The 27,455-nt window shown below is 52.6% G+C and overlaps 8 protein-coding genes across 8 annotated transcripts; 5 read left to right on the top strand and 3 right to left on the bottom strand.

Annotated features, from left to right (window-relative positions):
* Positions 1-30: 30 nt before the first annotated feature.
* ASPBRDRAFT_50342 (thioesterase domain-containing protein) lies at positions 31-936 on the bottom strand (the record flags this gene model as incomplete). Its single annotated transcript, XM_067626526.1, has 1 exon — positions 31-936. The coding sequence occupies one exon, from the start codon at positions 934-936 to the stop codon at positions 31-33; it is 906 nt and encodes a 301-aa protein (XP_067484709.1).
* Positions 937-1,361: 425 nt separating this feature from the next.
* On the top strand, positions 1,362-2,656 carry ASPBRDRAFT_202428 (pepsin-like aspartic protease; the record flags this gene model as incomplete). Its single annotated transcript, XM_067621635.1, has 2 exons — positions 1,362-1,881; positions 1,932-2,656. 2 exons carry the CDS (start codon positions 1,362-1,364, stop codon positions 2,654-2,656), a joined length of 1,245 nt encoding a protein of 414 aa, XP_067484708.1.
* A 997-nt stretch (positions 2,657-3,653) lies between these two features.
* Positions 3,654-5,389, top strand: ASPBRDRAFT_25128 (FAD-dependent oxidoreductase; the record flags this gene model as incomplete). Its single annotated transcript, XM_067622138.1, has 5 exons — positions 3,654-4,385; positions 4,440-4,557; positions 4,625-4,720; positions 4,794-4,825; positions 5,069-5,389. The coding sequence occupies 5 exons, from the start codon at positions 3,654-3,656 to the stop codon at positions 5,387-5,389; spliced, it is 1,299 nt and encodes a 432-aa protein (XP_067484707.1).
* A 367-nt stretch (positions 5,390-5,756) lies between these two features.
* On the top strand, positions 5,757-8,666 carry ASPBRDRAFT_36679 (uncharacterized protein). Its single transcript, XM_067623560.1, has one exon. The coding sequence runs from the start codon at positions 5,899-5,901 to the stop codon at positions 8,500-8,502; it is 2,604 nt and encodes an 867-aa protein (XP_067484706.1). The 5' UTR covers positions 5,757-5,898; the 3' UTR covers positions 8,503-8,666.
* A 58-nt stretch (positions 8,667-8,724) lies between these two features.
* On the bottom strand, positions 8,725-9,846 carry ASPBRDRAFT_50338 (uncharacterized protein; the record flags this gene model as incomplete). Its single annotated transcript, XM_067626524.1, has 1 exon — positions 8,725-9,846. One exon carries the CDS (start codon positions 9,844-9,846, stop codon positions 8,725-8,727), a length of 1,122 nt encoding a protein of 373 aa, XP_067484705.1.
* Positions 9,847-10,884: 1,038 nt separating this feature from the next.
* Positions 10,885-12,421, bottom strand: ASPBRDRAFT_112826 (uncharacterized protein; the record flags this gene model as incomplete). Its single annotated transcript, XM_067616693.1, has 3 exons — positions 10,885-11,439; positions 11,498-12,073; positions 12,125-12,421. The coding sequence occupies 3 exons, from the start codon at positions 12,419-12,421 to the stop codon at positions 10,885-10,887; spliced, it is 1,428 nt and encodes a 475-aa protein (XP_067484704.1).
* Positions 12,422-12,682: 261 nt separating this feature from the next.
* On the top strand, positions 12,683-14,259 carry ASPBRDRAFT_50336 (MCT family MFS transporter; the record flags this gene model as incomplete). Its single annotated transcript, XM_067626522.1, has 6 exons — positions 12,683-12,857; positions 12,914-13,011; positions 13,060-13,244; positions 13,293-13,763; positions 13,820-14,038; positions 14,103-14,259. 6 exons carry the CDS (start codon positions 12,683-12,685, stop codon positions 14,257-14,259), a joined length of 1,305 nt encoding a protein of 434 aa, XP_067484703.1.
* Positions 14,260-15,595: 1,336 nt separating this feature from the next.
* Positions 15,596-27,443, top strand: ASPBRDRAFT_190761 (uncharacterized protein; the record flags this gene model as incomplete). Its single annotated transcript, XM_067620288.1, has 3 exons — positions 15,596-15,853; positions 15,903-24,665; positions 24,723-27,443. 3 exons carry the CDS (start codon positions 15,596-15,598, stop codon positions 27,441-27,443), a joined length of 11,742 nt encoding a protein of 3,913 aa, XP_067484702.1.
* Positions 27,444-27,455: the final 12 nt, after the last annotated feature.

Below are 27,455 nucleotides of genomic sequence, written 5' to 3'. Positions count from 1 at the left end.
AACAAAGGAAATTCTGGAAGAAAACGAAAGCTAACAGGTTGCAAGAATTTGTCTAAGTATGTTGGTCACCTCCTCCACGTGTTCCTCATCAAACAAACTATCATGCCGCGCGTCGATCAACAGCGTGCGAAACCGATCGAAATTCTGCGGCCTCCACTGCAGGGTGGGGTGCAGCGCACACCGTCGGATCCACCGTTGTCGCGCAGAATATAGCGCAGGAACAGTCTCAGACAACTGCGTACATTTGACCAAAGTAACACTGGTATGGCAGACGCTGTTTGGCTGGAGCAGATTGCCGGGCTCGGTGCTAGCAATGGAGAGAGTGCTGGCATGAATATGACGGCGCATGGTTGAGAACAGACGATGCAGATTGTCATCTTCCTCCTCTTCATCACTCATAGTACTCTCGTCGTCGCTGGCATCAGACACATCTGATCGAATGTCTTCATCATCGCTATTGTCTGCGAGCTTGGCCATCCCCATCGCTTGGCAGACGTTTGTGTATAAGCTGTCTGCGATGATGCGGTGCTCTTCCTCGTTGACGAACGCCGGGTATTGCTCTGGATTGATGGAGTCGAGGAGAATGACATGCTGGACCGTCTCCTTGGCTTGCAGGATCTCCGCCATTTTGATGGCGATCATCCCGCCCATGGACCACCCCCCTAGAAGATATGGGCCATGCGGTTGGAGCTCTGTTTGTAGACGCTCGACATACTCTTTGGCGATTTCTTCTAAGGAGGAAGATAGAGTATAGCGACTCACACCGTAGACCGGTGATGAGAGCCCATATACTGGTCGGGTCTTGGCCGAGTCACTTGTGCTGCTGAGGTTGCCAAGCGCCATATATGGCCATGCCAGGCCAGACACTGCATGAATGAGGATCAACGGGGTTAACGAGGAATGAGCATCGCCTTGGATATGCAGAATAGGCTCCATAATGAAAGAAGATCTCCGTTATTTTCCGTTTGTGCTTTCCCCCCGTCGTCAGTGATTCTGATCGCTGGAAACTTTCAAGATGAAGAAAACTCCGGGTGATCTATACAATGGTATGGCTGGGAGAGATCTGACAAAAAGGTCTTCGGGTTTGCCCGTTTCTGTTTCATCTTTTGCCTCCGTCTGATCGTCGCCAATTGATATTACCAGTATATATCCGCAGATGCACGGAGGCAAACTGACAAGGACAGTCTTGGGGCCAAATCAGACGTCTTCTAGCCGCATGCATGGCATATACCCGGTTGCCACGCGGCGTGCGGCTTATATTCGACTCGTTAAGCACCTGTTTCCACGTTCAGATTCCACAGAAGATTGGAAAAAATTACCAGGATCTCGTCATAATCGTTTCTGCTTCACAATCAGGCAGGATGTCTCCCGGCTCTCGTATTTGTTCTCTGCTCGTTGCAGCAGTCACCGCTAGTGCTGTACCCACCAGTCTGGCCACCAGGCATCTGCAATCGGTCGACTTGCCTCTGACTCGCAGTTCTTACGGGTTTCTTACTGACATCGCCCTTGGAACTCCGGGCCAGAGCCTGCCATATCTGGTTGACTGGACCTGGACCGGCCACTATGTGGTGACCACCTTGTGCTACAACGATCCTACCGCCACCTATGATTGTCTCAACGTCGATCAGAAAATTTTCAACCAGACTTTGTCGACCACTTTTATCAACCAAACTGACCAATATGGTTATCTTTACTGGGACCCCAACCACTTCTATTTCACCGAGCCCGCGGCAGCCGATGTGGCCACGGACATGCTGCGCATCGGTCCCACTGCGGTGAACACCACCATCCAAGCAGCCAATTTCGTCTTCAATGAGACTATTAGCGCATTCCCTTTCTCGGGAGTATACGGACTCTCCCCGGTCTTCAAGGGTGATAACCGTGAGTTGTTCCTTCACCTATAAGAAAGACTATTATGTTAACCGGGCTAGGATCTGTGCAAGCGTCCTTCTACCAAGGATGGAAAAGCGGCGCCTGGCCCTCTCCAATTGTCTCCTTCATTTATTGCCACGACAATGCCACCAAGGCAGTATGCAGTGGCCACGACGGCATTCAGACACTAGGCGGATACAACACCTCTCACGTCCACGGGAATATCACCTGGTACGACATCATTGTCACGGAGGCCATCAACACGCTGGACTTTGTTTATGCGCCAGCCGTGATTAATTACTGGGCGTTGAACCTCACGCGATTCTCTATCGGAGATGAAGAGCAGCAACTCAACCAGACCACCACTTTGGATGGGAAGCAGGCCGCCGTTGCCGCGTTCGACCATGCTTCATATGGTCGCGGTGCCCCGGTGTCTGTGTACGGGTACCAGCGGCTGGTCGAGCTGGTCGGGGCAAAGGCCGTCACGCTGTCCGATCCTCCCAATAACGGCGAGCAGGGATTCTATCAGTTTGATTGCCGGAACACGAGTTCACTGCCACCGCTGCGGTATGAGTTTGCCGGGTCCAAGCGGGTGTGGGAGATCGCACCCGAAAACTATGTGGAGGTGCTGACGAATGGGACCAATAAGTGCACCTTTAATGTGCGCACCCTGGGAGATGGGGCAATGGTAATGGGGAACTTTGGCGAGACGTTCGCCATTGACAAGTATGTTATGTTTGACTTTGAGAAGTTGCAGGTGGGAATTGCAGACTTTGCGTGGTAGTGATGGAAGGATGCCTGTCCGAACATTTTCATGTGCATTACCTAGAACTTGACTAAACAAATGGAGGATCCAAGACCGTGGACCATGGCACGACCTTTTTAATTATATCAATGCCTCTAGTTTGTGGAAGTAAGGCATTCATAATTCGTCCAAAGCAATGATAGAAAGAGAAGAGTAATGTTTCTCACTAAGTATTCTAGTAGATACAATCGTACGTCCATACGAAATAGGAAGGAGCGCCGTGGTCATCATGTGACACTGAGAAACCAGTACTATGCAGCAAGCTGTTCCATGGTGTGGCTAACTAATTGTGTGTCCAAGGCCCCAGCACTTCCACCTTTGACATAGACTTCATCTCATTTCCATCAGTTGAGTTTTGTGTCACATAGTCGATTGAACAAATCTCCCAAATCTTGTTAGCGTGATGGAGGTTACTCAGAGAACGTTACAGCGTTACGGGAGGTTGGCCGACAAGGATCGATTGGAAAAAGCAAATCTGAGTAGCACTGACCCGGAGAATAAACAATCACCCACGTGGTATCAAGCTCATCGCCAACATGGTACGGCATGGACTCTGCAGAACTCGGCTGCCTGATGATCAGGGCGCCTCACGGCATCGGAGGTATCACAACATAATTGCACAGTGACAGTTCGGAACCTCTTCATAAGACGGAAAGCTGAGGTAAGACTGTTACCCAACGCACCAGCAGAACAGAAGGCATATGGCAAGCCAGACTCATCCAGAGCACCATGTTGTTTGACTTCCGTGCGCCGACGGATCATTTATAACTCCCAACAGAACAGGATGATATGCTCGTGTGTGACTAATTTCGCCCCTCCGACTGACAGAAAGTGTAGCTCTACTATTAAACCCAACCCTCATTTCGACTTCGGCTCCCATTCTCCACCGCCCAGATCCTGCTTCTCTTCCTTCTACAATCGAACCCCTGCAACCCTCGTGTTTTTGCACAGGAACCCGAACCAACCACACGCCAGCATGTCCACCCAGGTGCTCATAGTGGGTGGCGGCATTGGAGGCCTGACACTAGCGACCATGTGTCGAAGGATTGGCGTGTCTTGTCAGGTGCTAGAGCGAAGCGCTGTTCTAGAACCGGTGGGTGCCGGTATCTCATTGGCCCCTAATGCCCTACGGGCCCTGGACCAGATCGGTCTGTACGACTACGTGCGCCAGGAAGGCCAGCCGGTTCGCAAGATCCGTGTTTACCGAAATCAGACACAGTGGAGTGAGATTGACTTCCAATGGCTGGAGCGTACTTTTGGGTATCCTGTGTACTCGATCGAACGGCATGGCTTCCATCGGCGATTATATGACGCTGCGGGGGGTTCCGAAACGGTCATCCTGGGGGCAGAAGTTGCCAAGGTGATCCCTCCGCAGGAGAAGGCTGACGGGGTATCGGTGGTCCTGAAGGATGGGAGACGATACACGGGCAATGTGCTAGTGGGAGCTGATGGGGTGCGGTCTGTTGTGCGCCGGGCGCTCATGGCCACCATCGATTCCCCACCAGAACAAAGTGGAGGAGTTGGAGAAGACGAAGATGCGGCAGATGTCATTCAATTCACGGGCCGAGTGCATCTGTCTGGCTACACTCATCCACTCGATCACCTTGGCCCCGCAGACGAAGGTATCGCTCACTGGATGCTCTATGATCGCTCAATCCTCACAACGTGGCCATGCAAGGATCACCGTCAGTGGTTCGTTGGGGCAGTGGTAGGGACCAAGAACTATGAAACACTGCTCACATCAGCTAAACTCTGCCTCTAGCCGTCCAAGCTCAAGGACCCGAATCGCTCCGTCTGGAAACATGCCGATCACAACACTATCAATCAAGTCTATGGTTCCGAATATCACCCCTTTGCCCCGGATTTTCGCTTCCGTGACGGTGAGGATAGTTATTGTTAGCATCCCGTCAGAATGACATTCTGACGATGGTAATTGGATGCTTCTAGTCGTCAAACACGCGGAACGTGTGGTTGCCAGCGATGTCTTCCATCAGACCACCTTTCCCCCGATGGCGGCCGGTCGCATAGCCCTGCTGGGTGACGGTACGTAGCGACCTACTCACTGCCTACTTACAGGTCATTCAGGATGGGTTTGTTCCACTAATGCAATAAGCAGCCTCGCATGCTATGACTTCTTTCTTCGGCCAGGTAAGCCAACCAAACGGGATTTTCTTGGATTGACTTTGGCGCTGACAGGAACCATCTTTCCGTCTCGCTTGGTCGTGACATGTTGGACGCTTTTCCCTTCCCATCTTGTTTGTTTATTCCTGATCTTGCAAAAAGCATGCCTGATTACTTGCCGTTTCTGCTCATCTTTTATTTTTTTTTATTTATTTTATTTTATTTTTTTTTTTGGTTTCAACCCTCTCCCCTTGCTGACACCGACAATAGGGCGCCTGCCAGGCTATCGAAGACGCGACGGAGCTGGCCAGTGCGTTGGGGATGATCGATGCCAAGCCCACCGATGCGGAGACGATCCTCCAAGGCTACCGTCAGAGCCGGGAGCGCCGCGGCCGCGATTTAGTCGGATTTTCGGATCGATTTGCCTTGCTCCATACCGGACGCCTGTTGGGAAGCTGGGGTCCCTTTGTTCGACAAATGGTATACACCTGGATGCCTCTCTGGGGTTGGAAGTGGGCTTTGCAGTGGCTGTATGGCCACCAGCCCACTGTCGTTGAGCAGCGGAATGAGGCCGTGAAGAAGACTGCCTAAAAGATGCTTCTTATCCAATCAAATCGTGTTTAGCCGGAACTGGGCAGGATTTTGCCCGCAAGCCATGATGGTAGTACTAGTTATACCCATGTTAGTTGACATCCGACCAGACGAATCAGATGCAATTCACACAGCCTGCCATGGGTACCAGAATCCTTTGAATACGCAGTGGGGCGGGAAAACATTATCTGAATCAGACCTAAATAGTAGTTATAGAGTAATCTTACAATGGGGTACAAGTGAAGGTTGCTTGCTGTGCCAGTGAGCATTGATTTCGTTCCCTCTGAGAGTGAGTCAGCAGGGACCACCTGCATGACACTAGCAATCCTTTGTTGTCTCACTTCCTCCACTCCTCTCCTCATCATCAGCGTCATCATCGCCTCTTTACCACGTGGAGTACATTTATCTCGGCCAGGTATGCTGGTTATCTCGTGGGATGATCTTCGATCTCAGCTTTTGGAGCCCTGTGTTCGACTGTGGTAGATACATGCTCCTTTCCTTTCTTTACTATGGCCAAGAAAGCTGAGTTACGGCGGAGCTGCACCTTCTGTCGCGCCCGCAAGATCGCCTGCTCCGGCGAGCGCATCTGCAATGCTTGTCGTTCCCGGTCAATTGAATGTGTTTATGATCTAGAAATCGCCAAAGGTCGTCCTCGCCTGAACAAGACAACATCTACTCGGGCCTCGATGTCGGCCGGACCGGCTGGGCCTAGTCCTATCACACTAGAAGACGGAGAGCCGGGAGACGGGGGTCATTCTATCACATCGGCGGCCAACCCCGACGCAACCCGCCTCACTGGAGTGATGGCAGAGCTGGAGGTGATGTTCCGCGAGAATTTCGGCGAGGATCCTATGGCGGCTCCATCAAATCAGTTCCAGGACCGGGTGGCCCGCTTCAATCGGAATTTGGCGGCCGGGAGAGCCAGCCAGGGTCCATCCACACCGGCGGGTAGTCTCAGTTACCCCGGATTCCTGGCCCTCTTGATGCAGGATCTGGCTGAGACAGTCACCGGCAAGTTCGGAGATCTGGGCTGTCATCCCTTCTTTGGACCTGGAGAGCGCTTTTATCGCGCCTGCATGCTGCAAGACACTACTAAAACTATGTTCGATACGGCATGTCTACCTTCGCCTTCTTCGTCCACGCCATCCGGTGGTGAAGCGGACATCTTGGCCGACTACAACTCACATCTGATCACTCAGCATCTCGAGGTCTGGATGAGTAACCATCCCTTATCGATTATCATCTCTAAATCCCTGCTCCTCCGCGATTTGCGTAGCCAAACAGCCAATCGGGTACTATTGGCGGTCATGCTGGCAGACGCCCATCACTTTGCCGATAATTCCGCCAAGGGGGACTGCCTTCTGCAGTGGGCCATCTCCCAACTCTCGAACATTCCTGCGGGCCAGGAAGATCTTACTACTGCGCAGATCACCCTGTTGCTGGGCTGGTTTCATGTCTGTCGCGGACACTCCCGCCGGGCATTGTGCTACGTGGGCTACGCTGGACGCATTACGACCAAGCTAGCGAGCCAGCTGCATGAATCCCCTCTGACTGGTCAGACTCACATCAATGGCATCGATCGGGGGGCCGTTGAAGCGGAGATGATCCACCATATGTACTGGGTGATGCTGGCTCTTACTGTATGGTCTTTTATCCAAATGGACATGCCTCTGGCGGATCTCCTACCCGCGCAGCTGTTGCAGGTACTCCCTGCAAGAACAACGCCCGATTCAACGCTGCTGCAACTGGATCGTGCGACGGATAATCTCTCCACCCTCAAGCCTCAGCTCTCCTCCCTGCAGTCTGTGTGGCTCCTCTCGCACGTCACCGTGCTCAGCGCCCACCTATACGCCCTGTATCCCCAACAACCCCGCAGTCCGCCAGAGCCGCAACCGTGGCAAGACCTGATGCTACATCGGCTGAACCGCCTCCTGCGACAAGGGCGTAGCCTGGCACAGATTTGCTCGGATTCTCGAAACGCACTGCTGGATATTATGGTGGTGCTGCAGCAGGAATCGGCCCATGGCCACGGGGAGCCCACACTGCTTGCCTTGTACCAGGCCGTATCGATACACCTTCTCTTCCCGCGCGAGGAGGCCGGTCATCACGACAACAACTCTCACACCCTTGTCTTGAGTGATGCGCTCTTTCAACGACTTATCACCTCCATACAGGAACTCAAGCAGCTATTTCCCGCCATCAGCTCTGTTGCGCGGCATGACTCGGCCCAGCCAGCCAGCACGGGTTCTGCTGGGCTGCATTTTTATCTTTTCGCCTTGGACGCCCTCGGTCGGGCTCTCATGTACATCCTCACTATCTGGGACCGTGCCACGCCGGTGGAGCAGCGAGTCTGGCAGGATCGACTTCGTGGCTTGTTGGACGGGGGCCTTACGATTCACGACTTGTTCGAACATGATGTTCTGTTACAGGATCACCGATGGCGATCAGTGAAACGGCACCTGAAGACCGCATGCAGGGGGCTTAAAGGCGTGCTTGCTGGAAGCCGCGATCAGTCCTCTCGTAGCTCATCGTCTTCCGTCTCCTCCCTGGACCTGTCTTTCGCATTACCGTCGCGGCCAACACCGGCGATGGGCATTCCAACCAGCGAGGAAGGACGCAGCGAGATGTTGTATCCAACGATGCCCCCTACAAGCGGCATACCCTCGTCTATCTCGTCGTCACTCTCGCACGTCTCTCGCGAGATAGGCCTTGGATGGCCAGGGGACGGACAATTACTCCCAACCCAGGAACAGGGGCCACGAGAGAGCTCTCATCCAGCAGCGTCCGATCTATCCGACTTCGACCTTGCCCCCTTTGTATCCTTGGGATCGGTCGACTCGATGCAGAACAGGGATGAACGGACTCGGCTGATGCAGCAGTTCTCTCCGAATCCCATGTCGCTCCCTTCATTCTGGCACGACCCGCAGTTCAGTCCGGCGCACCACCTGGTGGGCACCATGCCCCCGCCATCCATCATCTCGCTGGCAGACCTGGGAATGGGTGAACGGGGACGGAAGCGTTCGTCAGAAAATCTGAATAGTTTGGGCGATGGGGATATGGGGATGAGTTCCGATGGGGGGTCAAAGAGGCGCATGAAGGGGATGTCAAATTAATATCATTGATGTTATGTGGTCTGGCGTTGCTTGGAGTTCTACATATATTGTTTCTTCACCTACAGGCGTTGATACCCAGCGACTAGACAAAAAATTCCATCATCTTGTTACTTTAGCAGCTTTTCCTACAAACGAAGTAAATCCCGAACGAAGTGAATCCCAAAGCAAGCAATTCTCCCAAGTAACGCAGAGTACCAAGGAGTTTCAACTACTATCCACACTCTACGCAACCACCAACTCCACCACCCCCGTATCCGACTCCTTATCCCGAAACACCCCATTCACCTTCCACCCCGCCCGGTGCGCAATCTCCCCAAACATACTCTCACTGCGCCGCTTGCCCCCGAAGTTCAACATCCACAGATCCAACGCCGCCACCGCCAAACTCGGCTGCTCCTGGAGAATCTGCTCCGAGATCAACACCCTGGAATCCGGCGCCGCTGCATCCTTAATCCGACGGAGGATCGTCACGCAGTCCTCATCGGGCCAGTCATTCAGAACCCGTCGGATGTGGTACACTGCTGCGCCCTTGACGGGTTGCTCGGCGAAGAAGCTGCCGGGGATTTTGCGGACAGCGCGCCAGGATGTTTTCTCTTCGTTGGTGTCTTCTGCTTCTGCCTCCGCGACAGCCTCGCGGATCACATCCTCCACGTCGAACAGCACGCACCGTTCTGGACGAATACCCGAATACGCTCGCAGGATCTCCTTCAATGCCTGGCCTTTTCCACCGCCTACGTCGACAATGGCTACTCTCTCGCCATCCTCACCATCCTCACCATCAGGGATCTTCTCGATCCATGAGAAATCATACATCCCCAACACCGGCATCGGCTGAAACGACGCCGCCATCGTAGCATTAAACTGCGCTGCCCGCTCGGGCATCGTCTCCAGTATCTCATAGAGTGTTTTATCGGGATACCCAGCTGCATAGCCGAAGGGGGTCCGACTGGCGCTGGTCGGCTCGTTCAGGCCATGTTCGGCCATGTAGCCCGGCCATTTCACGGCGGGGACGAGGAAGAAGTCGAAGATGTGGGCGAAGAAGAGGGCTTGATAGCTGGTTGGATCGGTGAATTGGAGAGATTTCGGGGTGTGGGCGATGTGGCCTGGTGAGGGGGAGGAGAGGACCCCCGAGGCAATGAGGAAGTTGGTGAGCCGGGTGAGAAGGGATGGGGAGGCGTTGAGGGTGGTTGTGATGGTGGAGAGCGGGATGGAGGTCCCTGGGGTGGTGGGGATGAGGGTGAAGATTTTGTGGTCGAGGAAGAGTTTCATGATGCTCATTTCGACCATCGAGAAGTAGTAGGTGTGGAGGGGGGAGGAGTCGGGGTTGGGGGTGGAGGGGGACATTGTTGTGGTGTTGTTGTTGTTGTTGTGGTGGTGGTGGTGGTGGTGGTGGTGGTGATGTGATGGTGGTGATGTGATGGTGGTGATGTGGTTGATGGTGAGGGTGAATAGATGAGGAGTTAGTGTGGTGTCATTGTGTTTTATACTAAAGTTTGGTTATCGATGTGCTTATGTGCTGATGTGCTGATGTTAGTTGGATTGAGTGTATACATCAGGCTCACCTGTATACAACGGGCCAGCATGTGCAGTACTCTGCTGGGACAAGGTAAACCTCCGTGCCCCGACGGAGAGAGGCATTCAATGCCATTTGTGAATACCCCGGGGTCGATCGCCTGATTCAATGCAGGGAAGGTAGGTTTAGACTTAGTGTCTATCTCCCTAGGCTTTCGGTCAATGGTGAAGCACCTGTTCGGAGATATCGTTCCATTTTTAGAGTTAATACAAGGGAATCGTAAGTGATAGACGTCTGTTTAGGTTCACATACACCGCCGCCTATCCTCACCTACTTCAAGATAACACATGGTGGCTATTTTAGTAACAATATTCGAGGTGTTAGTGTTATTTTCACTTTTCTTTTCTTCTTCTTTTTGTGCGTTTTCTTCTTGCTCATTCCAATTATTTGTCCTACAAACAGTTATTGCAAGTGTTTCTATACCAACTCACCTTACTTAAATAATAATATAAGTGTGATGAAGATAGACCGTGTGCATAGTATTTATCATCTTTGAGTTATTCAAAATAGTGTAGGCATTGGTGCTCGAGACTTGGTGGCGTTTAAACTGGAGAAAGGTGCCTTTCGACAATTCCAGAGACACGGCATCTTGTCCGTGTATTCTTCTTGTTTCACCCCGTTGTATTCTCAATAACACACGTTATTCCTCCTATTAATGAGTCAATATTTACAGCTGAGAACATAGCTGCCGTACTTGTGTCAGATCAAAAACGGCTTGTTCATCCCAATTGGCTTGATTTTGTACTGCAAAACAGACGCTATACACTACTAGTTATACGTCTTGCCGGGCCATCTACTGTACCCGAAAGTCATCTCCGTTCCACCGTCACCCTCGCATCTCCCTTCAACCACGCACTACCAACCCGAGAGAAATCCAGTTGCTCAAAGTCCTCCGGCGGCCCACTGCTCGACCAACGGACCTCATAATTCTTGACCAAATGAGCCACCATCTCCCGTGCAATGATCCCCGCCATTTGCTCCCCAGGGCATCGGTGACATCCCGCCCCGAACGGGAAATAAGTCACCTCCGATCGATTGCTCTTCTGCGCCTCGCTCGGCCTACCGCTCTCCAGCCACCGCGACGGATCCCATGTCTGCGGATAGGCGTACGTCTCCGGATCATGATGGGTCAGATAGGGTGAAATCGAGACTATGCAGTTGTCTGGGACTACAATGCTTCCCATTCCGGGAGCAGCATTGGGGGGTAGTTGGTGTGGTTGCCGGGCCCACCGGATCATGCTCACTCCGGAATATCGCCGACTCGTCTCTTTGAGCGTGGCGATTAAGGTGGGAGATCGGTGAACATCCAGGTCGGTTTCCAGGGCTGCTTTCAGCGCCTTAAGATGCGTGGGGTTACGGAGCAGCTATTGCGCCGGGGTTAGCTGTCCAGGCATTCTCCATGGAAAGAAATGGTCAACTCACCTCCAGCACCGTCCAGGCAATACTCGCTACTGTACTGGTATGAGCAGCAAACATGAGCAAGGTATGGTGCGCGGCGAAATAATGGCGCAGATGTGCCGTGCGGCTATCGTTGAGGGTGTAGGCGATGTAATCGAGCGAGTCCTGCCACTTTTCTGGATTCTGCTCGCGCGCCTGCAGCCGCTCGTTGAAGATGGCCGCCATCCGGTCGCGGGCTTGATGAAGTCGACGAGCTGGACCGTGGGGAACCCAGTTGGGCAGCAGGAAGTGAAACGGATGACCGATGTCTGCTTCCATGCGGTGGAGGAGATCAAGCAGCTCGTCGAGGTGGTGATCGTAAAAGTCTTGCCCCATCAGGCACCGCACAATCACCCGGTGCGTATAACGAGACATCTGTTCGAAGACCTCAATGTCCGGTTTCTCGGTCCAGTCGATGACAATTTTGCGCGCTTCTTCGCCAGCGATGCGCGTATAGTGTTCCAGGGCAATGGAGCGGTTTACGCCTCGATTGAGCGAGCTCACCATCTCCTTGAGGTGGGATAGGTATCCGGGAACAACGACTTTCTCTAGGAAAAGACCCTATTTTATTATGTTAGAACAGGTTCAGAACGCTTGATGGGATCTGGCTACCATGCCATCCCCAAACGACCAGACCTCCTCACGCGTGTCCAGATAAAATCGATTCAGCTGGGCGCCACGAAGCATGATAATGTTGGTCAAAAGGAGATTGATTCGAAAGACAGGCCCACATCGTGCCGTCGCTTGTCGAATGTATGAGATCGGCGACTTTCCAAAGGCTTGTGCATCGCCAACTACCGGCAGGCCGATCCGGGCCTGGGGAATTTTACGACTGGGTTTGGAAGCCTGCTTCCGTGCCCAGTACAGCAACCCGGCAACTAACGCCACGATAACGGGGATGCGCCACATCGCGAGAACAGATTGATATGAAATTAACTTAGTGTCCTTTCAGGAACTGAACTGGGTGTGATTGGTATATATGCAGCTGGTTTGACCAGTGAGTGGCTGGGGCTTCACTATCACCGCGACCTCCGTCGAGGAACGGACATTTTTCAGTCGCACCACGTCTGATGTCCGCAACGCGGAGGAGCCTTTCTTATAAAGTCCGCATACTGTCGCAGAGAGTATGTTTCCTTCTTCTCATGCTGCAAACATCAAAGTTCACTCATCATGTCGCACGACCAGCGTTCGCCCTCCGAGGAGGTCTCTATGACCGCCCTGTCCAAACCCGCTTCGGAGTTGACTATCGTGGGCGATGGACACCACTCACTGCCTGCCAAAGACACCAGTACGCGAGCCTGGCTAGTCGTAGTGGGCGGCTTACTGATCTACTTTCCGACTTTTGGTATGCCTTGATGACGAGTGGATCCTACCTATCACTAATCCGTTTTCTTCCTGCAGGATTCCTCAATGCTTTTGGTACCTTCCAAACCTTCTACCTACAGGATCTCTTGGCTGGAACTTCCAGCTCCAAGATTGCTTGGATTGGATCTTTACAGGTGCGCATATTGATCTCGAATTTTCCATTATCCTGGCTGACCGTTTAGATCTTCCTCCTCTTTATCGGTGGTCTGGTGGTTGGCCCCCTGTATGACAAGGTGGGAGCTACCAAGCTCCTGGTGCCGGGGTCGGTCGTCTATGTCGTCGCCCTGATGCTCACCAGTGTGTGCAAGAAGTACTATCAGCTCATCCTGGCTCAAGGCATCTTGTTTGGCTGTGCCAATGCGCTTCTGTAAGTCCACGTTATCTCTATTCCGATGCCCGCTTCTAACGATGGCAGGTTCTATCCGACTATCGCAGCCATCAACCAATGGTTCGATCGGCGTCGAGGGATAGCACTCGGTCTTGCTGTGTCGGGCTCCTCGCTGGGCGGGATCTTCTGGACAGAGATCATTCAGCTCATGCTTGACCACATCGGGTTCGGATGGACCGTCCGCGCCTGCGGGTTCATCAGTCTGGCGTTCCTTATTCCAAGCTGTGTGTTGATTATCACTCGTCCTCCAGAGCCTGGCGAGAGTAAGGACATGCAGCTCGACTTTAAGGCTATCTTTACCGATGCCAAGTACCTGCTCTTTAGCGTGGGAATGCTGCTTGTGCTCTGGGGAATGTTCATTCCCTTCTTCTACCTGCCTTCTTACGGAGAGACGTACGGAATGACTGTAACGGGAGCAAACAATCTTCTCGCCTACATGAACGCAGGGTCCTTCGTCGGACGAGTTCTAACGGGCCTGATGGCTGATCGCATGGGACGGTACGATTCCTTGCCTAATTCCCTTGAGCCGGATTTCACTAATGCCCTTTTCACAGGTTCAACGTAATCTCACTAGCTGCACTAAGCTGTGGCATCCTGCTCTTCTGTCTCCACAAGATCACCACATCCGGCGCGATCATTGCCTTTTCGACGCTATACGGCATCTGCTCGGGCGGGTTGATCTCACTGCAATCGGCCTGTATTGGCCAGATTACCCCTGACCACAGTATCATTGGGGTTAAGATCGGGCTCATGATGGGCTTCTGCTCGGTTGGGTATGTGCTTCTTGATCCTTTCTTCTCATTACTCATATATACGGTTGACTAACATTGCTTTTAGAGGACTGACTGGTAGTCCGATCGCGGGTGCCCTTCTTAGTGCCGATCATCAGAAGTGGTATGGGTTTATCGACTTTTGTGGTTCGATTCTCATGGGCGGAGCCGTGGTGACTATTCTCTCTCGATACGTAGCAGCTCCAAGAGAGTGGAAGTTTTAGTGTGCTGTTTAACCATGCATCGTCCCAGCGCGGCTAGGCGTTTAATATGTTTCTCTGCTTTTGGTTCATGTCGAGGGGAACAATGGACATATCCGTGATCTAGTTGAGATGCATAGGAGGATTCGTCAGATTTATCAGGTTATCAGGTTAATGAAAGAAGGAGGCTACGCTAGTATTAGCACAGCACTTCATCTCCTATCGACAACCAACGTATTTAATATATTTCACTGAATGCTTAGCTACGATGCCTATACCTTCAAAACTTAGGCGCTCTCTGCGATCTTGTGGAAGGAGATCATAACGATACTCATTAATGTAGCCGTTGCAGTAGAGGTAAATAGTACAACTCTATATGTAGGATTGTGCCAGTAGAGCAGATACTTTGTTGTGGATGTTGCTGCTTAGATAGCCACTTCACGAGTAGGAGATGTTACAATCAGCTCGTCTTTGGTGTAACAAAAACATGGTTAAGATGCTTATGGGTTTAAGAAGAAGGTCAATGATGTCTGTTTTAGCATTCGCATGTATAAGGTCAGTAGGATAAGCTTTTCTTTTCCTTTTCCTCTTCCTTCCCTATTTTCTCTTTTTTTCTAATTTTCTAAGTTTTCTAGTTTTATTTCTTCTTCTAGTCCCTCTCCTGTGTTTTGCCGAGGAAGAGTGAAATTGGTGAATAATGGAAAGAGTAAACTAACATTGGAGCCAGATATATAAATGAATGGTCCGTAACTAGATGGGATCATCCTCCACCGGAGAGAAGATGAATGTTGAGCCTCAGCAACATGAGGGAAAGCTTCAATCGAAGACACACGGAAAATAATACTGACAGTATTCAATTAGAGTGATAGTGAGTGTTTTATGACAATAAGGCCGCCACGTGTCGCCGTCCTAAAACGGGGAGAAGCATGAGTAGGTGTGATCTGGAAAAACCTCCGTGGGCGGGCGGGATTTTCTCCCTTGGTTCCTCTCCACTCGCCGACCGAACCTTTGCCCATCCGCCGCTTCCTCCCGCTGTCGCTGTCTCTCCTCCGCTTTACTTTCACTGCTTCGCCATTCTGTCCCCGATTCTGCCCCCATCCTGAGCTTACTCTCGCCATCTCATCGCGAAGCCGACAAAGGCATCAGAGCTGACTGAGATTCTCATCGAGGGCTGACTCCATCGCCTTCAGTATGGCCGCTACCAGGGAAGGTCCCTCTTCGCGAAGGGTAATATGTCGGCCATATAAACACACCTGGCCGACCATAGTAGATGGAGGATCATGAGATAGACTCAACTTTCTATAGAACAATTGTACCCGAGCCCAATCGACCCTTCAACGTCGTCCCCGAAACCATCAAAATGGACACACCACTTCTCTCATCGTCTGAGACCTCCTCTCCCCGCTTCTCCAATGCTGTTCCCTCATCGGTCTCTTCCATGACACCCAACGCGGATCCCTCAGTGATTGTGGGGCTTGCTTGTCGTGTTCCGGGCGCTACGAACCCCAGTCAGCTATGGGAAAACATCGTTGCCCAGAAGGACCTGCAGCGGAAGATGCCCTCGGATCGTTTCAATGTGGACGCTTTCTATCACCCAGATGGGACCAATAAAGGCACTGTAAGTGGAAGAAGCCATGACTAAGGCAGATCAGTACTGACGACTATAGACCAATGCCAAATATGGCTACTTCCTTGACCAGGATATCGGCATGTTCGACGCCGGGTTCTTTCGGATATCCGGTAAGGAAGCAGAAGCGATGGACCCTCAGCAGCGGTTGTTACTGGAGGTTGTCTACGAAGCGCTTGAGGATGCTGGCATTACTCTTGACGAGGTCAATGGCTCCAACACCGCCGTCTTCTGCGGCTCCTTTACCAATGACTACAATGCCATGGTTACCAAGGATCTTGAGTATTACCCCAAGTACACCGTCACCGGCACAGGAAACGCCATTCTTTCCAACCGGATATCCTACTTCTACAACCTTCATGGCCCCAGCGTGACAATAGACACTGCGTGCTCATCGTCCTTGGTGTGTTTCCATCTTGGCAACCAATCGTTGTCTCAGAAGGAATCGGATATTGCTATTGTAGTTGGCTCAGCCATTCACTTTGACCCGAATGTGTTTATTACAATGACCGACTTGGGCATGCTGTCCAGTGACGGTCGCTGCCGGACATTCGACGCCATGGGCAGTGGCTACGTTCGAGGAGAGGGCATTTGCGCCGCAGTCCTGAAGCGCCGGCGCGATGCGGTATATAACAGTGACAATATTCGCGCCGTGGTACGTGCATCCGGTGTGAATCATGATGGTATTAAGCAGGGCATTACTCTCCCCAACACCGATGCACAGGAGAAGCTCATCCGTCGCACATACGATCTAGCTGGTCTGGATCCATGCGACACGCAGTACTTCGAGGCACACGGTACAGGTACAGCTCGGGGAGACCCGATCGAGGCCCGGGCCATCGGTGCTGTCTTCGGCTCAACGCGCCCTCAGCCCCTCTATGTAGGATCGGTCAAGAGTAACATCGGCCACCTGGAGGGTGCTTCGGGTCTGGCTGGTATTATAAAAGCGACTTTGGCGTTAGAGAAAGGCCAGATCCCACCTAACATGCACTTCAAACGCCCCAACCCGGAAATCAAGTTCGACGATTGGAAGATCAAGGTCCCGCAGGAAATTGTTAACTGGCCAGCGAGCGCAAACGGTATACGCCGTGCCAGTATCAATTCTTTTGGTTATGGAGGCACCAACGCACACGTCATTCTGGGCGCCTACAAGCCTGAAGATAGCGAAGCTGAATATCAAGTCGTCCCAGCCATCTCTAGGAGCACTCCCAATGATCGTCCATACTTGATCCCACTGAGTGCGCATTCGACAAGAGCCGGAGCTTTGTGGGCGGACAAATTGACCGAGTATCTGTCAAGCAAGCCCATGGGTAGGCCTGTGGTCAGCGACCTCGCAGTCAGCTTGTCTACACGCCGCACTATGCACGGACACCGCTCGTTTATCATCGGAAAGGACATGCCTACTGTTCTCCAGGGACTCGAGCAGCCACCTACTCCTGCTGCTGCCTGGACGCGCCCGTTGAAGGAGACTCCCCGGCTCGGATTCGTCTTCACTGGCCAAGGTGCTCAATGGTTTGCGATGGGCCGGAAACTCATCCAGCAATCGCCATTGTACCGGCAGACCCTGGAGCGATGCGATGCGGTCTTGCAAAGCTTGCCAGATCGGCCTAATTGGACGATCCTCGAAGAACTGCTGCGCACAGAGGAAGCCAGTCGCCTGAAAGAAACTCGGCTGTCACAACCTATTTGCACTGCCATACAGCTTGCCACAGTCTGCCTGTTGAAACAATGGGGCATTGAACCGTCCGCAGTGGTGGGGCACTCATCTGGCGAAGTAGCAGCAGCCTATGCGGCAGGCATTCTCACATTTGAAAACGCTATGATTGCTGCTTACTATCGAGGACTTTACATGTCAAGCGGCGTCGAAGGTTCTACGACCACGAATGGCGCCATGATGGCGGTTGGACTGACCGAGGCGGAAGCGAAGAAGGAACTTGAAGCGTACACTGGCCAGATCTGCGTGGCTGCCGTCAATAGTGCTTCTAGTTTGACATTGTCTGGCGATAAAGATGCCATCGTCCGTTTGAGGGACAGTCTCGTGGAGCGGAAGATTTTCGCCCGACTGCTTCAGGTTGCACAGGCCTTCCACTCACATCACATGCTGCCCTTGGCGCCGAAGTATGAAGAGGCCCTGAAGAATTGTGCTGGGTTCGGTACAAGTGCTGCACGCGCTCGCATGTTTTCCAGCGTCACTGCTCGACTAGCTCGACCAGGTGAGATGGGTGCCGAATACTGGACGGCCAATATGACGGGTACCGTACGCTTCTCCGACGCCCTTACCGGCATTCTCCTGAACGAGGAGGATGAGCAGAATGTTGATGTCCTTGTTGAGATTGGTCCCCATCCCGCACTGAAGGGTCCTTCGCGCCAGGTCATGAATGCCCTCAAGCTCAACCTTCCCTACCTAGCGTCCCTGACCCGCGGAGTGGATGACTACGAAAGCCTGTTGACAATGGCAGGTCAGCTCTTCCAGTATGGTTTCTCGGTGGATCTGATGGCTGTGAACAGCGACCACGTTCTACAACGGGAGACGGGTATGATCCAATCTGAGCTGCACGGTCAGCGACTTCGGGACCTGCCGACCTACGCCTGGGATCACAAGCGTTACTGGTCTGAGACTCGACCCATCCGCGAGCATCGGCTGCGCAAGCAGCGACACTCAATCCTCGGTGCCCGAATGCCTGGAATGCCAGAGAAGAGTCCACACTGGAGAAATTACCTTCGCCTCAAGGAGATCCCCTGGCTCGCGGATCATGTCATAGATGGTAACGCCGTTTTCCCAGCTGCCGGATACTTCAGCATGGCTATTGAGGCAGCGGTCAGCATGTGTGCAGAGGAGTCTGTTATCAAGGAGATTGCTCTACGGGATCTCAATGTCCAGTCTGCTCTACTATTGAATGATTCGGAGGAAGGAACAGAAATCATCTTCGAGCTCCGACCGGCAACACAGTCCGCCAAGTCAAAGTCGACACTGTGGTACGAATTCACGATATACTCCTACGGAGAGACCAAGATCCCCAACGAGCATTGTTCCGGTTTGGTCTCCGTTGAGACCGGCGCCCTAACTCTGCCAATGAAATGGGAATCCCCAAAGAGCTTCGGAGAGCTGGCGAAGGAGTCTCAGGAATCAATTCCCGCAGAGAGTCTATATGACCATCTCACAGCACTTGGACTACAATATGGCCCCAACTTCCAGTTATTGACCGGTGATGTCCAGACTGGACCAGGATTTGCATTGGCCGGTCTCAACTTCCAGCCAAGCCAGTTCTCCGCGCAGGCGGCCGACCTCACAATTGCACATCCCACCTTGCTGGATGCATCATTCCATGCGATCTTCCCCGCTATCGAGTCTGTTCTTGGGCGCTCTCTGGATGAGCCCTTAGTGCCCACCTTTGTTCGTTCTTTCAAGGTATCGGGTGATTTTCTCGCCTGCTGCAGGGAATCTCAGGAACAAAATTTCCAGGTCACTTGCTTCACTCGCCTGCCTGGGCCACGTGTTGCCCTAAGCGATCTGACGGTTTGTTCAAAGGAGAGCAACAAGCCTCTTCTGCAGTTCAAGGGCCTTGAAGTCACGGCACTTGGATCTGACCGGACTGACAATGCCGCTGGTCGTTCTCTGTTCTTCCGTACCCGCTGGCAGCCCGCGTTCACCTTCTTGGCTCCCGATCATCCGGCCGTGACTCAGCAGAATATTTCAGAACTCTTGGATATCTTCGCGCATCAATTCCCTAATACCAGGATTCTTCATCTTTCAGATACCGTCGATAGCACGCGGAATGTATTGAGATATCTGGGCGGTCGTTCGAATGAGAGACGTCGTTTCCACTCGATTACTCCGGTGTCCCAGACCCAGGTTGCACCCGAAGAGATCGATGCGCTGAGCCAGGAGTGGTCAGGCTTGGTCGAAATTTCCGACCCTGAACCAAATTCATACGGGCTTGTTGTTGTCAGTGCTGATGTGGCGGGTCATGATTCCAGTCAACTTGTCAAAGAAGGCGGATTCATCCTTGCTCACGGATCACAACCCCCAGTTGATGGCCTCCGTTGTGTGTTCTCCACCGAAGGCTTGGCCGTCTGGCAGAAGTCGACGGAGAGTGCGCAGAAGCCAGCACAGCTGTCGCTGATTCTCTCTTCTCATCCCAGTCAGCGCACTCTAGGCATTGCAAATCACATTGAGACCCAGCATGGAAGCACTAGCGCTGTCGCCCGTACCTCCTTAGCAGCCCTCTCTAATGAAGCGCTCCAAGCAGAAAACATCGTCGTATTGGCGAACTTGGATGAAGATGTGCTCTTTGAAGATGGTTCATCGAATCAAAGCACCTTCCTCGCAATCAAGAGGCTTCTCACAGCAGGTAGCAAAAACATAGTCTGGGTGCTTGAGGGCGGCGCAATGGATGCCCCCAAGCCGGAGCATGCGATGATAATTGGTCTCGCTCGTGTTGCTCGCAGCGAGAATGACCAGTTGCGCTTTGTTACCCTTGACCTTCCTCACGCCTCCACACAGGAAACCGTCGTCGGGCACGTCTGGAGACTACTAGACCGCTCGATTACCGAAGACGAGGTGGCTGTGAGGGATAACTGCATCTTCATCCCTCGAGTTGAAGCTGATGACCAGCTTAACGCCAAGCTGCGCAATGGCATCAACTCCCAACCTCGTGAGGAATCTCTTGGCTCAGGCCGCCCACTGGCGCTGAAAATCGGCCGCGTGGGTCTTCTCGAGACACTTGTATTCGAAGACGACGAACAGGTCCTGGATACGGAGCTTGCTGATGACGAAATCGAAATCGATGTAAAGGCGTCTGCCATCAACTTTAGAGACATTGCTGCCTCGATGGGTATCATCGATGACTATAAGCTCGGCGATGAATGTGCGGGTATCGTCACGCGTATTGGAGCACAGGTCAACCCCCTGGACTTCCAGGTCGGCGATCGCGTCGCCGCATGGAGGCCAGGCCAAGGAGCTCACAAGACAATTGTGCGCAACCCTGCCTCCCTCTGCTACAGGCTTGGCGACATGTCGTTTGTGGATGCAGCATCCCTGCCTTGTATCCTGACCACCGCATATTACTCCCTTGTCAATGTTGCTCACCTACAGCCCGGAGAGACTGTCTTGATCCACTCTGCGGCGGGTGGTGTTGGCCAGATGGCTATTCAAGTTGCTCAATACGTCGGTGCACGCGTGATTGCCACTGTCGGTTCACAAGCGAAGCGAGCTCTGTTGAAATCTCGCTACGGGCTCGCTGATGAGTTGATATTCAATTCTCGCGATGACAGCTTTGTTCGAGATGTGCTCGATGCAACTGGTGGTCGAGGTGTGGATGTGATCCTCAATAGCTTGGCAGGAAAGCTTTTGCATGCTACGTGGAGCTGCGTTGCACCGTTCGGTCGGTTTATTGAGATCGGAAAGCGCGATATCCATGAGAACTCAAAGATCGATATGGATCCTTTCCGTCGCAATGTTGCCTTTGCTTCGGTCGATTTGATCACCATCTTCGAGAAGAACAAGCCCTTGGGCGCGCGCTTACTCAAGGAATGTGGCAAGCTTGTTCATGAGGGATACATTACCCCTCCGGAGACCGTCACAGAGCTCCCTTACTCCGACGCTGTAAAGGCTTTCCGTCTTCTGCAGATGGGAAAGCACACTGGTAAGGTGGTTCTTGTTCCTCATGCTGAAGATAGGGTTCTAGTCCGCCCATCGACGTACCGCAACCAGCCACTCTTCAAGCCCGAAAAGACCTACTTGCTGGTCGGAGGCCTCGGTGGCCTTGGCCGAACCCTTGCTGAATGGATGGTCAGGAAGAACGCCAGACGGCTAGCATTCCTTTCTCGTTCTGGCGCAGACAAGGAGGAGGCGAAGCATACAGTGGAGTGGCTCCGAGAGCGAGGCGTGTCCGTGACCGTCTTCAAGGGAGACGTTGCGAGGTATGAAGACGTCGACCAGGCAGTCAATGCGATCGATAATCTTGGTGGCATCTTCCAAGCCGCCATGGTTCTGCAGGATGCTCCACTGGAGAATATGTCCTATCAGCAGTGGCGCATTTGTGTTGACCCCAAGGTCAAGGGTACGTACAATCTGCATCAGGCAACGCTAGGTAAGCAGTTGGATTTCTTCATCTGCTTTTCGTCCGCGTCGGGCAGCATAGGCTCGAAAGGACAGGCCAACTACTCATCCGCCAATTGTTACCTTGACGCTTTAATGCGACACCGCCGAGAAATGGGCCTTGCTGGTACTACTATGAATTGCGGCATGATTGTCGGCATTGGTGCCGTAGCTGCCAACCAGGCCCTTCTGAAGGTCATGATGCGCAGCGGCTACGACGGTGTGAACAAGGAAGAACTACTTTACCAGATCGAGGAAGCAGTATTGTCCGATAACAGCAAGAAGGTCTCCCCTGGCGGAGTCGACCTCCATCAAACCATTACTGGTATTAACATGACCAAGGGGGACTTCTACTGGTGTCAGAAGCCCTTGTATCGGAATTTGTACAACAATCACGAATTCCTGGGCCAGGCAGCCAGCAAGCAAGGGACCAAGAGTCTATCTTCTCAGCTTCAAGGTACTCAGTCCGTTGAAGAAAGAACTGCACTGGTTCTATCAGCCTTCATCGAGAAGGTCGCGGACGTACTATCTGTGTCCGTGGATTCTATCGAACCAGGCAACCCTTTGTCAGCTTACGGCCTAGATTCCATCATTGCCGTGGAGTTCCGTAAATGGTTCTCTAGAAGTGTCGGTGTTGACATTGCTCTGTTCGACGTACTCGGAGCACCGTCCATTCTGGCTTTAGTGACCAAAGCCAGCGGACTCATCACAACCACCACAAGCACCGACAACAAGGCCGAGAATGTTGACAACGATGGGACCAATGGAGATGTGGACCAAAAGGTAGAAACCCAGCAGGGCCAGCTGAACCAACCCATTCCCCCCGCAGCGGCTGTTGGCCCTGTTCCCATGTCTAGCTTCCAACAAAGGCTATGGTTCATTCATAACTTTGGCGATGACAAGACCTTCCTCAATTTGTCCATCACTTCATACCTCCAAGGCAACCCGGATGCCACAATCCTGGAGAAGGCGTTGAACGAACTGGTGAATCGAAACGCCATTCTGCGAACTGGCTATGCCGAAGGAGATGAGTTTGCCGAACAGACTGTGCTGGGCATGCCCGGTATCAGCTTGGAACGCATTGACCTATCGTCCAAGTCAAATGCCACCGGTGCACTCATGGATTTGATTCAGCACCGCAGGGCGATACAGCTGGATATCGAGGAGGGTGAAGTTTTCCGACCGGCATTGGTCCGTTTGAGTGACGAACAGCACGCTCTAGTACTGACTTGCCACCACATCGCTATTGACCGTGGTAGTGCAAAATCGTCGCTGAGTCAACTCACTGGTATCTATGATGCTCTCCGGCAAGGTAGAGATCTAGATATGGTTCCCCGACCGCGAGTGAGCTATGCGGACTTTGCCGTCTGGCACAATCAATTGCTCAGCTCTCCTTCTCTGCAGGCTGACCTGGCCTTCTGGAAAGAGACTCTGTCTGGAATGCCAAAAACATGCAAGCTTCTCCCGTTTGCCAAGTGTGAAAGGCCTTTGCACGATGACCTTCAGCGGGCAGTTGTTTCTGGCATCCTCAAGAAGAGCCTTCTCAATAGGATGAAACGTATTTGCTCACAATCTGGGGCGACCCCGTTCCAATTCCTCCTGGCCGCTTTCCGGGCTTTTATCTTCCGTTATACAGAGGACAGCGACTTGGGCATCTTGATGATCGACGGTGACCGACCTCACCCGGATCTCGAGGACGTGCTGGGATTCTTCGTCAACATGACCCCCATCCGGTGCCAGGACAGCTGTGAGGGTGCCTTCGACCAACTGCTTGAGGCAACCAAGACCCGCACGTTGGAAGCAATGTCTCACAACAAAGCGCCCTTTGACAGCATTATAGATATTGTCAAGGCGAAGAAAACAACCAGCCACTTTCCCCTGGCCCAGATTGCCTTGAATTATCAAATCCATGGCACATTCCCAGTCTACCGCACTCAAGATTTCAATGTTCATGATGTGCAATCTGTGGATGTACCCACCGCCTGCGACATGCAGCTTGAGGCGCTTGAGCACCCTGAACGGGGCCTGGACCTTCGCCTCGAATATTCGTCAACTCTTTACGGCTCTGACGACATGAACCGCTTCTATGACAATTTCGTCACATTCATGTCCAGCCTGATCAAGGACCACCGACAGCCGATCGCCGAAGTCAATCTGTGTGGCGCGCTGGAGATTGCCCATCTTGAGAAGAACTTCTGGAACACACAATTCACCGAGAATCCCTGGGGCATTGTGGGAGTCTGCCAGAAGATCATGGAACATGCCGCCAAGCAGCCAGAGGCCGTGGCAGTCACTGTGTCAGACGGAGCAGCTATAACGTACTCCGAATTGGTGGAGCGTGCTCAGAGGGTTGCTGCATCTCTCAGAGCAGCTGGTGTGACCGAAAGACAAAAGATCTGTGTACTAGTGGATCCAGGGGTCGATGCTGTCATTGCTCTTTTGGCCATCCTAATCACCAGATCCTGCTATGTGGCCTTGGATAGCAGTTTTGCCGTTGATCGGTTGGCATTCATGGCGTCTGACTGTGGTGCGGGAGTCTTGCTTTACGGAGGAGAACTTCAGGAATTGGCGGAAGCGGTTGCTTCCAAGTCTAGGTCAGGCATTCGTCTACTGGAAACGAAGACGGCGGCGCTGTGCGCGGACAGGTTCATTGGTGATTTGCCTTCTGTCAATGAAGATCCCTTCTTCATTATCTATACTTCTGTAAGTCCTTGATCTTAGGTTAGATAAATTCCACTGATTGTATTTGTTGTTACTTAGGGGAGCACTGGAAAGCCTAAGGGTGTAGTTTTGTCTCATGCCAACACTCACCAGATGCTGGCTTCGGTTAGCGAATACTTCAAGTTTACAACAGACGACCGGTTTTTGCAGCAATCCTCGCTATGTTTTGATCTGTCCGTGGTTCAGATCTTCTCTGCGCTAACTGCTGGAGCCCGCGTCTGTGTGGCGAGACATGATATCCGGAAGGATCCAGCTGCACTGGCTGCCTTCATGCATGAATCGGGTGTGACCATAACCTACTTCACGCCAACTCACTTTGCTTTGCTCTTGGAGCATAGCCGGGAGAGTCTCCGCCAGTGCTCGCAGTACCGCGCCGCTTTGTTCGCCGGAGAACGCCTTCCAGTCCGCATCGCCAGGGCTTTTTACGACCTACAGACCCCAGCCATCGTCTACAACACCTGGAGCCCGAGCGAACTGGTTGTTCAGACCACAATCCACAAGGTCGATAAGCCTGATGATGACGTTGTTGACATCCCGATCGGTCGGCCACTTCCCAACTGCCGCCATTATATCGTTGATGCGGTTCTCAATCCTCTCCCGGCCGGTTTCGTCGGCGAGATCTGCGTTGGAGGCGCCCAGGTGGGCTTGGGATATCTGAATCGGCCGACGGCTAATGCAGCCTCTTTCGTGGAAGATCTGAATGCATCGCCAGACGATCAAGCAAGAGGTTGGCAGAGAATGTTTAGGACCGGTGATAAGGGATCTTTTCTGCCAAACGGACTTCTCACCTTCAAGGGTCGAATCGCCGGAGATAAGCAGATCAAGCTTCGCGGATTTCGAATTGACCTAGGGGAGGTGGAGCAGGTCCTTTACCAAAATGCATCGACACCGGATGGCCAGGGCATCGTGGATATCTCAGTCATCGCTCGTGGTTCGGAGAAGAGCGATGGGACATCGCCCCTGACTGATGAGCGCCGACTTATCGCTTTTGTCATCCCTAAGAAACCGTTCCAGTCAACCCAGGAACGAGATGAGTATGCCAACTACCTCCACCGTATAGCACAGGGCTCGTTGAATGAGTACATGTGTCCAAACGGCTACCAGTTCCTTGAGAGATTTCCCGTAACTATCGGCGGAAAGGTGGACCGTCGCAGTCTACTGACAATGAACCTGGATTTGGCCCAACATACGACCACCCGTGATGACAATCCGCCGGTTGAAGATGTTGATGGCGATTATGCTGAGATTTTAGAGGGCGTCATCGGACAGGTATGTAGCCTTCTGGGAATAGGTCGGTCAATTGGCCCGAATGACAACTTCTTCGAACTCGGTGGCCAAAGCATCCTACTCCTGCGGCTGCAGTCGCGGCTGAAAAAGAAGTTCAAAGTCACACTGAAGCTCCAGGAGCTCATACATGCTCCCACGCCTTTAGCTATTGCTGGCATGATTCAAAGGCAGCTCAAGGGGCCGGAGGGTGTCCAAAATGCAAATGCTTCGAAGAGTATCGATTGGTCGCAAGAAATTTCGCTGCCGGCTCGACCAAGTAACACCGACTACAGCCGGCTTTCCAGGTTTCAGCGTACCGATGTGAGCAGTATACTTCTCACTGGTATTGACACCTTTATTGGCCTTCACATGTTGGCCACTATTCTTTCGAACAACCACAATGCGACCGTATATGTCATTGGAATCCATGATGAGTTGACTGAGGACTATCTGGTCGAAGAAATGACTAGGTACAAACTGCTGGATGCTCAGCTTTCCACTCAGGATGTTCTTTCGCGGACTCGCGCGGTGCCGGGGAAGATGACTTCGCCGTGCTTTGGGCTGGCAGAAGAGGCCTTCAGAAGCCTGGCGGACACCGTCCAGGTGATCTATAATATCGCAGCGGATGTTTCGCTCCTCAAGACATATGCCAACCTCAAGCCTGTGAACACCAGCGCCATCTTGACGCTAATTGAGTTGGCGACGAGCAGCCACAGCCACCTACTGGAAATCCACCACCTATCCACATGGAGTGTGCCCCACCTGCAGACCTGGAAGAAAACCTCTCGCACAAGGGCCTTCGCCAGCAACAGGGAAGAGGACCCCAGCCATTTCACTCCTCCTACCACCGACGAATACGGATATTTCAAATCTCGGTGGGCTGCAGAGATGTATCTCACTCAAGCTGCCGCTCGTGGTGTGCCTGCGTCTATTTACCGTGCGTCGTCCATCTCCGGCAGCCGAGCCACCAACGTCCCGGTCCCGGAATTGGACTTTATCAGTAACATGATCATGCACATGATCCAGCACCGGGCCATCCCTGAGATCAATTCCAGCAGTCTTATTGCCGAGGCCGGTGACTTCGTGGTCGATTTTCTTCCTGTTGATACCTTGACATCCTCGATGTACACCCTGGCGTCCGACGAGACTGCTGCGGCCCCTGGTTTGCAAGTGTATCATCTGGGTAGCTCACAGCCTCTACCTCTTCATGCTCTGAATGATGTGATACCATTGTTGGATGAATCAGGCGAGACTGGCAACTGTCGTGTCATCCCGATGCAGGAATGGCTTCGACTCGTTTCCGAGGGGGCTAGCGAAGAGGAACAGTTACACTGGATGGTGGTCAAGAAGTATTTCCAGCATGGCCATTCGATGTTCGCGTTGGATAAGTCGCATACTGTGGCTGCGTTGAGAAAGACAGGCAAGGAGGTGGAGTTTCCTGCGGTTGATGTGGACTATCTGAAGAGGTTGCTCGATGAGAGGCGCCGCGGTTGAAGGAATAGCTTT

Source organism: Aspergillus brasiliensis (assembly GCF_001889945.1).
Source record: "Aspergillus brasiliensis CBS 101740 unplaced genomic scaffold ASPBRscaffold_1, whole genome shotgun sequence".
Taxonomy (NCBI): Eukaryota; Fungi; Ascomycota; class Eurotiomycetes; order Eurotiales; family Aspergillaceae; genus Aspergillus; species Aspergillus brasiliensis.
This window is presented reverse-complemented; position numbering and strand designations above follow the sequence as displayed.

Excerpts from the sequence above, each read along its gene's own strand:
- ASPBRDRAFT_36679 (XM_067623560.1), top strand. The coding sequence starts at position 5,899 with ATGGCCAAGAAAGCTGAGTTACGGCGGAGCTGCACCTTCTGTCGCGCC.